Here is a 16,630-nt window from a genome sequence, read left to right on the forward strand (position 1 = left end):
ACTCCAGCGTTGTCCCTGCAGCGGCTCAGGTCACTGCTGTGGCATGGATTCGATCCCTGGTCTGGGACAGGACCGTGCCCTGTCCTTGAGCTCCCTCAGTTTTTTTTGTCTTTTTAGGGCCGCTCCCGCGGCACATGGAGGTTCCCAGGCCAGGGGTCGAATCGGAGCTGTAGCCGCCGGCCTGCACCACAGCCACAGCCACGCGGGATCCGGGCCGCGTCTGCGACCCACACCACAGCCCACGGCAACGCCGGATCCTTAGCCCCCTGAGCTCCTCTAGGCGCCTCATTTAAGTGGAGTCAAGCCGTATTTGTCTTTCCGTGCCTGGCTCGTGTCACTCAGCATCACGTCCATGTGGTGCAGGTCGCAGACGCGGCCCGGATAACGCGTGGCTGTGGCTGTGGTGAAGGCCGGCAGCTGTAACTCCGATTGGACCCCTAGCCTGGGAACCTCCATATGCCACCGTGCGGTCCTGAAAAGACAAAAAAAAAAAAAAAATTAGACTCTGAACAACAGTTTATGTGCTTTCCTAGAGAAGATGACAGATGCTGAATTTGGAGACGTATATAAAAGACAGCAGTTGGCAAATACGCTGACCCGAAGGCTCGGGGACAGTTCTGCCCTGCGGGTGAGCCTGCCCTTCTCCTTACCTTCTCCAGGTGAGGAGAAGCCAAGGAGGGAAGTGGCTGAGGGCCAGGCGGCGGGCGGGTGGCTCCTGGACACACTGACTGCTCTCAGGGCACCTCTACTGCCAGGGCGGAGAGACCACGAAAAGCGACGGTGTCCTGCTTTTAGGACATGTGCCAAAAGAAGCCCCTAAATACATGAGGTCTGATGTTGGCGAGACACTCACTACCTTGAGCTGATGCTTGAACATAAAGCACAGGAAATTAAATCCCAGTCCGGCAAATGCAGCATCGTGATACAGCTCCACACGCTTCGGGACAGAATGTGGCCCAGAACTTTTACTTCCTTCCACGACCGAAGTCAGTCTTAACTCTCTCAAACTGCACAAGCCAACAACGCATCGCAAGGGGAGAACGTTCATGACGTGTTCAAGGCCAAGAGGCGAGATTTCCAAGACACATTCCTACGGCACAAACAACGGTGCCTGGAACAGAGACACCTTTACGTCCACCGTGAAGAGGCCGCCGCACTCCGTGGGTTTAAAGTGACAGAAACAGAGGGTGTGCGGGAGGAAAGGCAGCTGCCAGCGTGCGTGACCCAGGCACACGCGCACACAGGAGCGGGGGGAGGACCGCCATCAGCCTGAGCCCCTGAGGTCTGCCTTCATCCCCAGCCTCCCGGCCGCGCCCCAACCAAAACGAGCAAACTGAAGGAAGGCACAGGGCGCCAGGGCTACTGTGCTGACGAGGGGTCCGGCCGAGTCCCAGCCCAGCTGCCCAGAGCCTGGAAGGACAGAAGCCGTGGAGAATGGGGTGGCCGCGGGCCTGAGGGCCCAGCTCTTAATCCCGGGACTGGACCTATGGGCGGAGGGGCTCGCCACGCCGGCACAGGGCCTGCATTTGAGGGGACGCAAGTTTGCAATGGAGACGAGACAGGACAGGACAGGACAGACAGGACAGGACAGACAGACAGGACAAGACAGACAGGCCAGGACAGGCAGACAGGCCAGGACAGGACAGGACAGAAAGGAGAGGCAGACAGGACAGGACAGACAGGACAGGAAAGGACAGACAGGACAGGACAGGAAGACAGGAGAGGCGGACAGGACAGGCAGACAGGACAGGACAGACAGACAGGACAGGACAGGACAGGACAGAAAGACAGGACAGGACAGACAGGACAGGACAGCACAGGACAGGTAGATAGGCCAGGACAGGCAGACAGGCCAGGACAGGACAGAAAGGACAGGCAGACAGGACAGGACAGGACAGGACAGACAGGCCAGGACAGGACAGAAAGGACAGGCAGACAGGACAGGACAGACAGGACAGAAAGACAGGACAGGACGGACAGGACAGCACAGGACAGGTAGATAGGCCAGGACAGGCAGACAGGCCAGGACAGGACAGAAAGGACAGGCAGACAGGACAGGACAGGACAGACAGGCCAGGACAGGACAGAAAGGACAGGCAGACAGGACAGGACAGACAGGACAGAAAGACAGGACAGGACGGACAGGACAGCACAGGACAGGTAGATAGGCCAGGACAGGACACACAGGACAGGCAGACAGGACAGGAAAGGACAGGACAGGCAGACAGGCCAGGACAGGACAGGCAGACAGGACACAGGAGATGCCCACAGTCAGTGCGCAAAACGCTCTCAGCACGTCCTTGCTTCCTCCCTGCTCCCCGAACGTGAGTGTTTCCGAAGCAACGTACCTCTCTGCTCGAATCAGGCTGCTGTAGTAGGGTGGATCCCAAGGCATCAGCTCCTACAACCCAAAAATTCACCGATAAGACAGCTACGGGCTATCTTGCGATTTTTACCAGTAAGTTAGCCAGCTTACCAAGTGTAAACATATTATTCTATCAGAAAAGTTTCATAAAAACCTAAAAACTCATGACTTGGCAGGAAATACGTGCCCCTTTATTTTGACTTTCCAGTAATCAATGAGTCGAGATGCATAAATTGTAAAATTTGGGGAAAAGGTAAACAAATGTCATTCGAAAATGCAAACTAGTACGTGTCAACTTTAGTAGATTGCATTCGCCAAGGCGACCCTGGAGTGACCCACCCAGCACACTGCAGGTACGATTCGGGAGCTCAAGGGCAGGGCACGGTCCTTTCTAAGTCAAGCAAGCAGCTCAGGGTGGATCTGAGAAATGAAGGCAGCAATTGCAAACCTAACTGAGCCAGAATTAACCCCAATCTTGGCAAAGAAATGCTGTCCTGGAGAAGCTCTGTGACCGTCGTTTTCAGCAGGTGGACAGGAAGGGAAGCTGGGTCCGCGGGGGTCACCCTCCTGCAGGCTGGCGGGTGATGGGGGGAGGGGCAGGCTGGAAGCCGGGTCCAGGCTCAGGGTCCCCTCTCCTCCTCCCCACCGTGCCCCTGGCCAGGCCGGCCTCCCGCTGCTCGCCGTTCTCTCCGCCCAAAGGGCTCTTCCGTCGCCCCCACTTCCTCCCGGCTGCTCAGGGGCATCTTCCCAGGGGCGTCCTGGTGGCCGGTCCCCGCCCACCAGCAGCCTCCACCTTCTGTTCTCTGCAGTGTTGGCCCCACAGCCCCAGTGACCACAGGGCCAGCCCGTGGTGACTGCTTTCATGTGCTCAGGTCTCCCTGCCCCGGCACGCACGCCTCGTGGGCGCAGGGACTCTGCACTGCACTTGGCCTGTTGGGCGATGCCCGGCCCCCGCCCCCGCCGTCCCTCCAGTCATCTGCCCAGGGAAGCCCCGGCCTCTGCCGGACGGCACTGCGTGATGAAGGCACAGAACGCCTGGCACCGGGGGCCCGGGAACCAGGCTCCCACCCTTAGCGCCAAGGCCCTCTGAAGGTTCAGCTTGGCCGTCATCTGCTCGAATGACAAGCGTGCTCTCTCTCGGGGGCCGGGACCCTCTCTCCTCCGGGATCGTAACCCACGTGAGCCTCGCAGGTCTCCTCTTTCTCCCGTGAGCGCCCGAGGGGCGGGGGCCGCGGGGCTCAGTGCGGGCGCACACGCTCCAGCGACGGCTACGGGCCGAGCAAGGCTCTGATGGAACAAGGCCCTGTCCCCGGAGCTGGGATCTACTTCGCTGAGCTCCCGAGATCAGCACACAGGTAACCTGCAAGGCTCGCAGGGACACTGAAGCTGCCACCGGCAGGTCATCCTCCATGGAGGCCTCAGGTGCGTCACACAGGCCCCCCCTGCATGGGAGGGGCGCAGAGGCGGCGGGAGCAGACGCTGACTTGCTGTCAGCAGACACGTGTGCATGTGCGTGTGCACGAGCGAGCACCTGCCAGCAAACGGACAAACACACGGGACTTCCTGGACCGTCAGGCTTGGTCACACAGATCCAATGTTGCAATAGCTATCGCCCAAACCCAAGGGCCAGAACCAAGGCCGGAAACACCGGCCGAAATTCCAAGGAGGTCTAGCGTGAAAAGATGAAGACCTCAACGGACTGCTTACGTTATAATAAAAACATCCCAGCGTGGTTACTTACAGAATTTTGAGGATTTAGTTTCATTTTCATCCCTCGCATCATCTCAAAATCTTTCATGGTTCTGTAAAACAGGTGTATCATCAATGGCTAGGACAAAATGTTCATAATTACATTACAAAAGAATCTGTTTGCTTATGTTACTTTCCAATATTCATGATAAAACTAGAAGTAATTTGGAGTGCAAACATAAACCAGCATTAATCCAAACTTCACATGTGTTAGAAGCGGGGGATACACACATCAGTAAATTACAGCAACTTCTATCTTAAAAAGCATCTTGGCAGATACATGTCTTGAAAGCACTAAAGCTTGGGAAAATGAGCAGTGTCACAGAAACATGTGCAATGTACATCGGCAAACTTTAAATCATGACTTCTCGCTGTACCTTTGAAATTAAAAGCCCAACAAATCACTTCCTATGAAGAACATGAACAGAGACTGTGTTTAAGATTACGATGCATCATCTTCCCTAATAAAAATCTCTAGCTGGGCAATAATCAAATACATGTTTAATATTTGCCAAAGGTGAGGTTTCTGTGAGAATTAACTTCTCCACACCATTATGAAAATCTGAAGATACAGCTGCTCAAAATATAAGCCTAGCGACAGAGAAATGGAAAAATGATGCTTACACAGAAAGCAAACTCAATTCACAAATAACTGCATAAATAACACTACGTCCTTATATCAAGCCCACGACAGTTCACTACATTAAAAGATACTTTTAGAATTTACAAATAAAATCCAAATTACAGAGGACGGGGTCGGAAGGCATATAGGTTTGTAACAGACAATGGAAATGGAAGCTAAAATTACAATCAGGAAGGTCCAACGGCAGACGAGGCTTTGGGCAGTGCTGGGAGAGAGAGACCGACCACCGGGGCTTTTACAAACGGTGCTGTCCTCGTCCTGGGGCCCGGGGTGCCCAAGGTTCCCAGGGGCCTGGCCCCAGCGAAGCACTAGAGAGTGACAGTGAGCCCGAGGGCCAGGACTGCAGAGCCAGGACAGGGGGGGAGGCTGGCGGCTCTAACACAGGGACCCCCTAAGCCGGCGCAGCCTTCCAGCCTGAGGCACAGACGCCGAGGCAGCAGCTCCGACAACACGCCTCCCGGCCAACACAGCCGTGCACCGAGCCCATGAGCCACACACGCTTAGGCCGAAAGACGATAACTACAACTTCATGTTGCAGACAGGTTTGGAAACTGTTTACATGACATGCCAATGATGAGCTCCCAAGGACTGTCAGTGGCTATTGGGGCAGGGGCGGTTGTGAGACTGTCGCCTCAGCATAACACTGTGTGTTCAAAGCATGTCTTGTGGTTCATTTAATCTCCTGCTGAATAGTCTACGGTCCAATATTCTAACCCTTATATTCTTCACACGTTACTTGCTAAGTTTTTTTATAAATCGTCTTTCAAAAAACAACAACTAAATAACACGTAAAGGGGTAGAACAAGAGGAGTTCCCATTGTGGCTCAGCTGGTTACAAGCCCTAGTAACCACGAGGACGCAGGTTCGATCCCTGGCCTTGCTCAGTGGGTGAAGGATCTGGCGTCGCGTTCCATATGCCACAGGTGCAGCCCTAAAAAAAAAAAAAGAGTAGAATAGAAAAACTAACCTTTCAGAAAGTTTGTCAGAGAGTTTCTCAAGGAACTGCATGACCGTCTCTGAAATGAAAACCCAAATGAAAGCATATTTAGCCACATAAAATAAAATGAACATGCACCTGTGAAAAGTGTAACAGGGTGACCACAACCCACACACAGGGGCGATTTTCACAGGGAAAGCAGCGCCACCAACAACTACGAGGCACTTCTGGATGACAGTCTTCACTAGAAAAACAAATTAAACTGTCACGGTAACAACCCAAGGCTGTAACTGAGAGCCCAAAATAAAAAGTTAATGGAGAAGAAAAGAAAGATAACATAACATTTCAATCTGTTTCAATCTATCCATATGGGTAAACAATAAAGAGAAGTTTCTCAGCCATGCCTAGCTTTTCCTGAGTTTTCAAGACACAGCTAGACTCTGATTTGTTCATACAATTTAGAAAAATCAGATTTTTAAAAAAATCAATGTTTTACGAAATACCGGCATTTTTAGCAACACAGATGGACCTAGAAATTATCATGCTAATCTACTCAGGATCAACATCCAAATACAAAAAATTCAGAACCCTGAAACTGTGAGCTCTATTATAAATTTGTCTAGTACTTAAAATACTGAGGCCGTAAGTCACTGTACTGTACAAACCCAAAGGCAACGCAGTGGAAGTACACTACTTCGCATGACAGGACACCGTTTACGCCTTTTGTCTGAATTAGCACTTCTTGAGGATAGAGTTTTCGTACGTATTTTGGAGTGAGCCGCACACACAGTTTTTATATTTTCCAGATGACATTTTACACGGTTTTAAGTTTCTTGCCCTCTTCAATTTACCTCCTGAGTAAAACCAAGGGCTGGGAAAAGAGTGGAAGTGGCCCCAACCCGGGACATCGGAGCGCTGGCCACTGCTGACCCGGAACCAGCCCGTATCTCCCAACTCGGAGAACTCGGCTCTGCGCACCACGCTGGACCACGCTCACGCTTTTAGAAAGAACTGCGGTTTAGTTTAAAAGAATATCTTATTTCAGGGTGTCAAAGAAAAGCTCTCTGGCACAGAGAACTTTTTTCAAATATATCTGTTACGCTATTTACTTCAGAATAACCATTTTCCACTAACTCCCACCTCTTTTTTTTCTCGAGCTATCTTATACACGCACCATCGACTCATTTCTACCTACCTGGCGCGCTGCTGCATTACGGAGAATGAGTCGGGGATCCGCCTGAGAGCACCCGCACACCCTGCTGGGAGACGCCCCCACTCACCTCTACTGGGGAGCCCACCTGCACCTGCGCGGCTCCAGGGCCAGGGCCGGCCCCTCCTGACTCGGGGTCTAAACCGGACCGTCCTAAGCTTACTCTACACACTTCTATCGTTTTCACTGTGAAACTCTCTCTCTGTTATAAATCGTCAGGAAGGCAGCAGAGCACAAGGCAAGTTTACCAGGAACCCCGACACCCAGCAGCAGCCTTGCCACTCCCCGAAAGGTGCACAAGTTTACACCTGGCCTGCATTCACCCTCGGCCCCCGGGGACACCCTCACCGCTCATCCTCTCACTCCAACTCTAAGCCATTTCGTTAGGCTACGCACAGAAACCAGCTGAGTTAAAGTGAAAAGAATTTAAATAGCATCCATAAAAGCTTACGTACATATACTCTGAACGTGCACACAGAATATACTCCAAATTACCAGCTCTATTTCATTTTATTTTATTTTGCTTTTAGGGCCGCTCCCACGGCACATAGAGGTTCCTAGGCTAGGGGTCGAATCGGAGCTGTAGCCGCTGGTCTACGCCGCAGCCATAGCCACGCAGGATCCAAGCCGTGTCTGTGACCTATACCCCAGCTCACGGCAATGCCGGATCCTTAACCCACTGAGCAGGCCAGGGGTCGAACCTTGTGTCCTCATGGATGCCAGTCAGATTGGTTAACCACGGAGCCAGGACAGGAACTTCCTCCTGGCTCTACTTTAGAAACACCCCCAAAAGATGCAGGAGATCTCAGCAACTGGCCTCTAGGAGCAGGGTGAAAACAGAGCGCTCCTGTAGAGCCACTTAAAGCCCTACGCTGAGCTCCGCAAAACCTGGCGGACGTGTGGACGCTGGATGGGCAGGCTCACCTGGGCTTCTGGCCATCGTCCCCTGGAGAGCCCTGTGGGAAAAGCTCTCGTACCCCACCAGCTTGGCCAGGAGATCTCTGTTGCTGAGCAATTCTTCTAGACATTTCAATTGACCAGCATTGGGATAAAGAAAAATTTTGTAAGCGGCTTCTCGCACCTATATTTAAAAAGCGAATGTTAAGAGACACACACGGTGATAAAGTCCCTGCAAGACAACACAGTCGCTCCCACCGCCTCCCGCGCAGGCGAGCGAGACTCGCAGTGACGGTTTACACACGAGCTGCTGGGCTCGTCAGCGAGTCCAGGAGACACGTCACACTCGACGGGTCCTCTGCCGTGGGGAGGGTGGCACACAGAGGACGGAGGCCTGCGCCACAAGGCACCCACGACCAGGCCGTGAAGACCGCGCCCACCAGAAATCTGGGTGGCCCGGAGCAGCGACCGCGGCTGCTGCTCATCCGGCTCTGACAACGAGGCGCCCTTCACGAGGCAGGCGCAGCGAAGACCTTCGTGCCTCAGGGCATTCACAGACCAAGGACCGCCCGTCACCTGTTTACTTCTTTAAGGGTGGGACGATACCACCGCGAACTTGGGGTTACCAGTCGTGATGCCCAGAGGAGCCCGAACTGCACGGAGGGTGGGCACGCGTACCAAGTCATCCGGCGCCTCCGCCCGCAGACCGTCGACCACGACGTGGTCCCCAGCCACCTCGAAGTGGTGCCAGACCCGCTCCGGCAAGAGGTGCTTCTCAGCCTTGACGGGCAGGTTGGTCCCCATGAGAAACGTGCTGCTCAGATCCAGGATCTTCACGTTCAGGTCCACGGCTCTCCTGCGCTGTACGCGGGGCAGGAAAAGCTATTTACAGGCCTATTTCACACCTAGCGAGGTCACAGGCCATCCATCTACAGAGATGGCAAATCGACACACAGCTGAGTCAGTTTCACAGCATATTAAATACACGGAGTGATACGACGCAGGCTGAAGGTAGTTTGCATCATAAATGCATGATACATACTGCAAGCAGTAACTCTATCTTTGATAGAAATTTAATATTCAGACCAGAAAAGTGTATCCTGATGATTTTATAGTGTCTCTAGGCTTTAAGACTAACCTAACTTCTAGGGTTCTATTTTACGTCGGTTATAGACGTGGTCTGTGAAACGGATCACACTGGCAGGTATGTACCCCTCATATCCCTCCAAAAAAACCCTCAGTTAAGTCAGCCCCAGAGGAGGGGCTGGCGGATGTGATCCCTCAAGGTTTTCTAACTCGGCAGAGTCCGTGGGGGAAGGCAGACTAGGACGCACGCTCGGTCCTACGCCCGACACAAGGCAGCACAGCCAAGGTCACCTCCAAGGCTCCATGGGCACGTACCTGGGGGATTACAGGACGACATGGGGGGGTGGGGGACTGGGCGGGACCCCATGGCGGGACCTCGCCCTCCAGCCCCGGGTCTGGCTCCGCCAGGCCTGAGACAGTCCCTGAGGGTGACAGACGGGGCTGGCGGCCGAGGTGGGCTTTAGCTTCAGCCGCTCCTTTAGGACACAGCCTCCGGAGAACACCTGTGCTGTCGAGGGCACCATCATGTTCGGTTGATGCAACTTAAAACGTGGTCCACATGACCTGCCAGGTCCACCGGGGAGGGGACAAAGCGCCAGGCACCTGTTCCAGGAACGCTAGACAGGCACCTGCACCCGGGCTCAGGATGGGCTTTGGGGAACTCGCACACACACCTTCCCGATTCTAAACGATACTACGACCCTAACAAGGCATTAAGCAGCACTCGTGTTTTTTAAAAGACAAACACATACGAGGCAGAGGTACCCTTGACAAGATGCTGGGAAAAGTCAGGGGTATATTAATAACAGAAAATTTCAACGCAGAAAATTCAAGCTTCATGGGAAAAGTAAGTGTTCAGACACGCCAACATCTTCTGAAAACTGTCCCGATTCCGCTCTGCCTTTGTTTCTGACGTGGCCGTTTGTCACCACCTATCGGTGACCAGTGGAATAACAACAACAAAAAGATCTGGAAATGACACTATCGTTCCAAACATTTTCCTCAACGCTCTTACTGTGTTTTTAATTTGATAAAATTAGTCATTTCAAAGAATGTATCACCTGTTATAATCCCTGGAAAAATAAAAACTGTTTATTTCCTGACCTCACCAACAGGAAACACTTCCTCACACAGTGATAATGAAATCTACAGAATGCTAAGAATGCCGTGAAATTGTTTTATTTATTAAATGAGTGCTAAAGAACACAATTCCTTTAATTTAAATGTTTCCTTTTTTTCTATGTGGCCACACCTACAACATGTGGAAGTTCTCAGGGCAAGGATCAAACCAGTGACATAGCAGTAACCAGAGTCACAGCAGTGACAACACCGGATCCTTAACTCATGTGCCACCAGGGAACTTCCTAAACTTTTAAATTTCAATCTTGACACCTTGCAATTTCATTCCTGACACCTTTCAATTTAAGTAAAAAATAACCTGGAAAGAATATAGAAGACTGTAGGCATTTATGATTTGTAGGTTACGTTGGTGGGTCTATTTCAATTTCTCCTTTAAAAAGGAAAGCTGTCATCCTTTCACCCGCCCTCACGGAGCCTCTCTGACAAAAGACAGGAAAGTGACAAGAAAGGAGCTAGGAGGTTTACTGGACTTTCGTCTCCAGCGGGGGTGGGTTGCACAAGTTCCCGTTTCCAGGCCAGGGACTGAACCCATGCCACAGCATGACAACGTGAGCTCCTCAGCTGCTAGGCCACCGGGGAACTCCTCAAGCCATTTCTTAATTCTTTTTTTTTTTTTTTTGGTCTTTTTGTCTTTTCTTGGGCCGCTCCTGCGGCATATGGAGGTTCCCAGGCTAGGGGTCGAATCGGAGCTGTAGTCTCCGGCCTACGCCAGAGCCATTTCTGAATTCTAAACCGTCAGAACTGATAACTGGGAACAGGCCACCTTCGAGAGAGCACTGTGCTCTGCATTCGAACATAAAGAGCTGCAGAGCATCAACCACCTACACGGCCGTCTGATACGGAGACGCGAGCAACGAGGTACCAACCAAGTATCAGCACAAGAAGAGCCAAGAAACAGAGCAAGGAGTTACCTTGTCGTTGTCTAGATGGATTCCACTGATTTCAAAATCAAACAGGAACAGTTCGGCCACTCGCCTATAAATAAAATGAGCCTCAGGTCACAGCAAGTAATAGTAACGATGAACACAGATCAGTGTTTGGCAAAATCCCCCTTTTTCCGCTTTACTATCAAAAAGCCAAATGTTTCAACACACACACACACGCACGCACGCACGCACGCACGCAGGGTTTGCATGGCACCGGGAGCTCTGCATCTTATGAGCCAGGCCCAGAGCGGGCGGGCGGGGGTTCTAGGCTCGCCCGCGCACCACGCGGTAACGCATACATCACGCTAACGCCTCATGTCCACCATCCTCGTCCAGGAGCTGCCACCGTGCCCAGCCCTCAGGCCCTCGCGTCCGCCACGGGGAGGTCGCTCAACACTGTCCGCCTCCAACCAACCCAGGGCCCTGCCGAGGGCCGCGACGGCCTTCCTGGCGGCCACTCGCCAAGCCCCACGTTTAACACTCTGCCTGCTGGGGGGACACGGAGTTTCCGTGAAAGGTCCCGGGACCGGCCGGCGGGCCGGGCTGCCAGGGCGTTGCCGGAAGCTGAGCCTAAGAGGCAAAGAGGGACCCGACCCGGCTCAGCCCCCGACCAGGACACCCAACGGGGACGGGCGCTTCCCGCAGGACTCGGGCCTCTCCTCGGGCACCAAGCTGGGAGCGGCCCTGGGATCATGACCTCTTCTAACTCCGTCCGCACCCCGGTCGTTACAACCATGAACCCGTTTCAAGGGCTTCCTGCGCGACGTGCCGCGGGTTTCTTCCGACCCGTGGTGGCTGCTGAGAACGTCCGACCTTGGATGCCGCGCCGGGAGCTGTGTCTCGGGGCTCCTGAGAAGCGCTTGCTTCTTCCTAACCCTGCCGCGCCTTGCAGTCCAGCTCAAGGGTTACACTTCTTTCCGCCAGTAGCATTTTTTTAAGCTCCTTTTTTCTGGAATTAAGTTAGCCACATATAGGATCTATTCTCCTGCTCCCTTGCCTTCTCACATCCAGGCTCCTGATGGCTGTGCCCATGTCCTAAACCAGTCAAATCAAAGTTCTAAATTCTGCAAATTCAACAGGCCTGCTTTCCTAAAGGATGCAAATCCTTCACTCAGGCCCCAGGACTGCCCTCACACTGAACTCACCTCCCTAACAGCCTCAAAAACACAGCTCTCCCTTTTCCAGCAAAGCTCTTTTCTGTTTGCTTTGATGAGAGAAAAAAAAAAAAAAAAAAAAGACAGTAGGGGGTGCTAGGTTGGGGGTGAGAACTGGGGGTTAATGTAAGTTTACTGTACTACGTACCGTCGCCTTACTGCTCGACAACCCGCTACAGAAATGCATGGAAAAGCTACAATCACTAATCCCATCAAAGACAACCACTATCACAACTATTCTCTTTCCAGAGTTCCGTCGTGGCTCAGCAGTTAGCAAACCCGACTTGCATCTATGAAGACGCAGGTTTGATCCCTGGCCTCGCTCAGTGGGTGAGGGATCCGGCGCTGCCATGAGCTGTGGTGCAGGTCGCAGACGAGGCCCGGATCGGGTGTGGCTGTGGCGTAGGCCGGTGGCTACAGCTCCAATTCAACCCCTAGTCTGGGAACCTCCATATGCCACAAGTGTGGCCCTAAAAAGCAAAAAAAAAAGACTTTTAAAGGTTTTATTTCACGTTTTCTGCTACAGACTAAAAGTGTTTGTACTTTCCCACCTGTAAAGCACACTGACAAAATCCTTGTTACATCATCATCTCTGAATCTGGGTTTGTTGCCTTAGGATCAACTGCAAGAAGCCAAATTGACCCAAAAGTATGCACATTGGTAACATATCACCAAGCGGTCCTCCCTAAAGATGTATCGATTACACCTAACTAGGGAGGAGCCATCGCTGTCCACATTACATCACTCTTTTCCGCACATCACGTGGAAGGTCTGGGCCGGGGTGGCGCCCACGCCGCAGCAGCGACCAGAACCACTGAATGACAATGCCAGCTGCTTAACCTGTTGCACCACAAGGGAAGTCCTGTTTTGGGTTCTGTCGCTCGTGCTTTAGGGGTACCATCCAAAAATCACCGCCGAGGCGTAAATGGTCACTCTTGGTCTCTGGATGTTGTCCCCCGGGCGTCACACTCCTTAGGGGCCCCGCTTCCTGAATGTCTGCCGTGTGCCGGGCACGAGAGCGCCAGCACTCGCTTCCCTACAACCTCACCCTGACCCCGACAGAGCAGGGACCTGGAGACCAAGGAGCAGCACCCCCGCGAGGCCTCGGGCTCAGGCCCGCATCCAGGCGCCACGTCACCCGACTCGGGCCTCGCGCTTCCACGCCGCCGCCGCCGCACGTTCAACTGTGGTCTGTGGCTACTGCTTCTTCCGTGAAATCAGAGCTTCAGGGGAAAAAAAGCCCTTCCCCACCGTCTGGAAAAGCGTTTGCGTTTTTATTTTGTTGGTGATCTGCGAGGCCTCTCAACGCAGTAGCTGCACTAAGGCTGGATGCTGAGAGGAACAGGTGGCCTCCGCAGAGCCGGACCCTGAAAGCGGCGGCCGCTGCCAGACCAGACCGGGCTGGGCATCGATTCCGCACGCAAAGCACCCCCCCTTCCCGGCATTTCTGGAAGCACGTGAACACCTTCCACACGCCAAGTCATCAATACTTTTATGATTCATTTTTTAAAAACTGTTAAACCTCAAATTAACGTCCTTTTCTTCCAAAATGGTTATCCGTTGCCCTACGATCCCCGACTGAAAACCAAGCCTTTCCTGCTGATGAGAGATGGTATTTCCATCACACAGCAAACACAGTCACATACACGTTTGGGTCTGTGTTTGAAATTTCTCTGTTCTCTCAATAATTTAAGGGACTGTTTTGGCGTAAGTGGAACGCTTTCCTAAATGCAGTGTTTTTTATGATATATCTTACTACCTTTTTCTTTGCCCTTATTTTTTCTGTCTTTTTAGGGCCACACCCACGGCCCAGGCTAGGGGTCCAATCGGAGCTATGGCTGCTGGCCTACACCACAGCCACAGCAATGCGGGATCCAAGCCGAGTCTGCAACCTAAACCACCGCTCACAGCAACGCTGGATCCTTAACCCACTGAGCGAGGCCAGGGCTCAAACCTGCGTCCTCATGGATGCGGGTCGGATTCGTTTCCACCGAGCCACGACGGGAACTCCCTGTCTTACCGTCTGGTACACGTCCCCTCCTAACACTTTACCAGATTTTTCCTGGCTACTCTGGCATATTTATTGTTTATGACTTCAAAATCATTTTTTAAAGTGTATTTATTTCTTTTGGTTGCGTCTGTGGCATGTGGAAGTTCCCAGACCAGGGACTGAACCCACGCCACCCTGCGCTGCTGCAGGAACAACGCTGGATCCTTATCCAGGGAACTCCCAAAGTCACTTTCAGTAACAACAACGAAACCTTCTTTAGGTGCAGGCTGCATGACATCAGACTCGCAGACCCGCCGAGGACACGGAGCCATCCTCTCATCTAAGAACTCAGCACCCTTCGCCACAACACCACTTTCGGGGAGGCCCCGTCACGGCTCAACAGAAACGAATCTGACGAGCATCCACGAGGGCGCCGGTTCGATCCCTGGCCTCGCTCAGTGGGTTAAGGATCCGGCGTTGCCGTGAGCTGTGGTGTAGGTTGCAGACGCGGCTCGGATCCTGTGTTCCTGTGGCTGTGATGTAGGCCGGCAGCTACAGCCCCGATGAGACACCTGGCCTGGGAACCTCCATGTGCTACAGGTGCGGCCCTAAAAAGAAAAAATAAATAAACATCACCTTTCATGCTGCCCAGGGACGTGTGTTTGGGGGGGAGGGGGGTTTGTGTGGGTGGGTATGAGTGTGGGGGTGTGGGGTGCATATACAGGGGAGGTTCTGCCCGCTCTGCATGGCGGTATGTGGGAGTGTGGGGGTGCATATGCCCGGAGGCTCTGCCCCCCAAGTGGATGCCAGGGTGCATCTCAGCTTTGGTTGCTCTCGGGACTGAGGTATCCCCTCCATTGTTTTCTGGGGAGTCTTGTTTATTATATGCGTTGCCTACAGGAAAGCTCTGGATGGTTTTGGAAACCCCTAGTAAAACAGTTTCCTTGTGACTGCGCTTCTGGGAGAGTCTAACACACTGAGATCCTGCAAGAGGGGAAAAGGCAGGAATCTGTCTGGTTTCCACACGTGCTATCAGCGGGCCCCTCCGAGGATGCTTTCGGACGGCTCCAGATCCGGTGTTTCCAGGGATGCGGCGAAGACGACGGCCGTGACCCGCTCACCTGGGACCATCTGTTCTCTAAGTCGCGCTGTCGCGACGCGACAACGGATTCAATCCGTAGCAGTTTCAGCCGCCGCCTTCTACTCGAGCACACGCCAGGATCTTTGGGGGGTCCTGGCCCCACTCCTGCCGCTGCAGCAGGCCCACGGGGTCTCAGTCACTGCTGCTCCAAGCCCCTTTCTCACACCCACGAGGCACCCTCCTCGCCACAATCCTGGCCTTCTACCCAGCTTGTTTGTCTCAATGTCTATCATTCCGTTATTTTAAAACTCCCATTGGCATTTTAGTAACATCCAGAAACGGGGTACGTATCCTATGAGCAAAAGCCCTTTGTACCTCGAGTGGTCTGCCAGCCACTTCCATTCTGTACGTGAAACACGGGAAAGCAAAGCTGTGGTCCAGGCTGATCATGTGTAACCTGCTGCCACTCAAGGTCCGTATCGGCGGAACATAAATCCGGCACAATCGGCAGGCATTTGACTTTGGGTCCTTTTTTTTTCGTCTTTTCAGGGCTGCATCCACAGCATAGGAGGGTTCCCAGGCTAGGGGTCTCGTCCAGCTACAGCCACCAGCCTACGCCAGAGCCACAGCAATGCAGGATCCGAGCCGCGTCTGCGACCTACACCACAGCTCACGGCAACACCAGATCCTTAACCCACTGAGCGAGGCCAGGGATCGAACCCGCAACCTCACGGTTCCTAGTCGGATTCGTTTCCACTGCGCCACAACGGGAACTCCGACTTTGGCTCCTTCTGCTAACGAAGCCAATCACGCTCAAAGCGAAAACTGTAACACAGGCACCAGGCTGTGATGGTCCAGCCCGCTTCACCCGTCACCCCCAGCCCCCCTCCCGAGGGTCAGGATCAACCAAGAGAAAGAGGCCCCCCGGCGTCCGCTCCCAGGGATCACGTGGAAATAACCCCCCCGCTGTCCGCACGGCGCAGGCAATCCCACACCAGATCAACCCGGGACGCCCCCACCAACTGGCCCCTCGGAGCACGGCCGCACGGGGGTCACATGCAGACACAGGATAGGGGAGGACAGGAAGCAGGGCCGGGGGCACCGAGCGAGTGTCCCGTAAATAAGGAGACAAACAGAACAGAGAGGCAGGAAAGAAGACGAGTCTCTGCTACATCTTATGCATAAATACACCGAGCAAGAGCCTATCCCAAGTCCTACACCAGTGCGTCCGTGCACGGAGTTAGAAATCAGGTCTTCAATTTGGAGTAATAAACGGCACGAGCCAAAGCAAACCCTTCCAAGGACCTGGACGTCCGCCGGGAAATAAAACCCCCTTGCTTGTGGGTCAGGGATGGCACTTGAGGCGCAGCTAATGGAACTGCCAGCCGTTGACAGGAATTCATTCACTAGCGCAGCACCTACTTCAGGCCACAGCCCCAGGGTGGGCAGGCC

The 16,630-nt window shown here is 53.3% G+C and overlaps 1 protein-coding gene across 7 annotated transcripts in view; it reads right to left on the bottom strand.

Annotated features, from left to right (window-relative positions):
• Window positions 1-16,630, bottom strand: part of MIPEP (mitochondrial intermediate peptidase) — a 111,457-nt gene that overhangs the window by 87,861 nt on the left and 6,966 nt on the right. For all 7 annotated transcript variants that reach the window (XR_014818988.1, XR_014818991.1, XR_014818990.1 and 4 more), the window contains exons 5-10: window positions 10,939-11,002; window positions 8,480-8,662; window positions 7,829-7,985; window positions 5,725-5,773; window positions 4,107-4,167; window positions 2,349-2,401 (exon numbers count right to left, since the gene is read on the bottom strand). Coding sequence is in view for 3 of the 7 variants with exons in the window: in XM_084981273.1 (XP_084837399.1) it covers window positions 2,349-2,401; window positions 4,107-4,167; window positions 5,725-5,773; window positions 7,829-7,985; window positions 8,480-8,662; window positions 10,939-11,002 (567 nt within the window). In the remaining 4 variants the exon portion in view is untranslated. The remainder of the gene's footprint in view (window positions 1-2,348; window positions 2,402-4,106; window positions 4,168-5,724; window positions 5,774-7,828; window positions 7,986-8,479; window positions 8,663-10,938; window positions 11,003-16,630) is intronic.

Source organism: Sus scrofa, chromosome 11 (genome assembly GCF_054392235.1).
Source record: "Sus scrofa isolate SSC_HxYL_T2T_F1_AM1 chromosome 11, Sscrofa_HxYL_maternal_Yorkshire_Landrace_v2.0, whole genome shotgun sequence".
Classification (NCBI taxonomy): Eukaryota; Metazoa; Chordata; class Mammalia; order Artiodactyla; family Suidae; genus Sus; species Sus scrofa.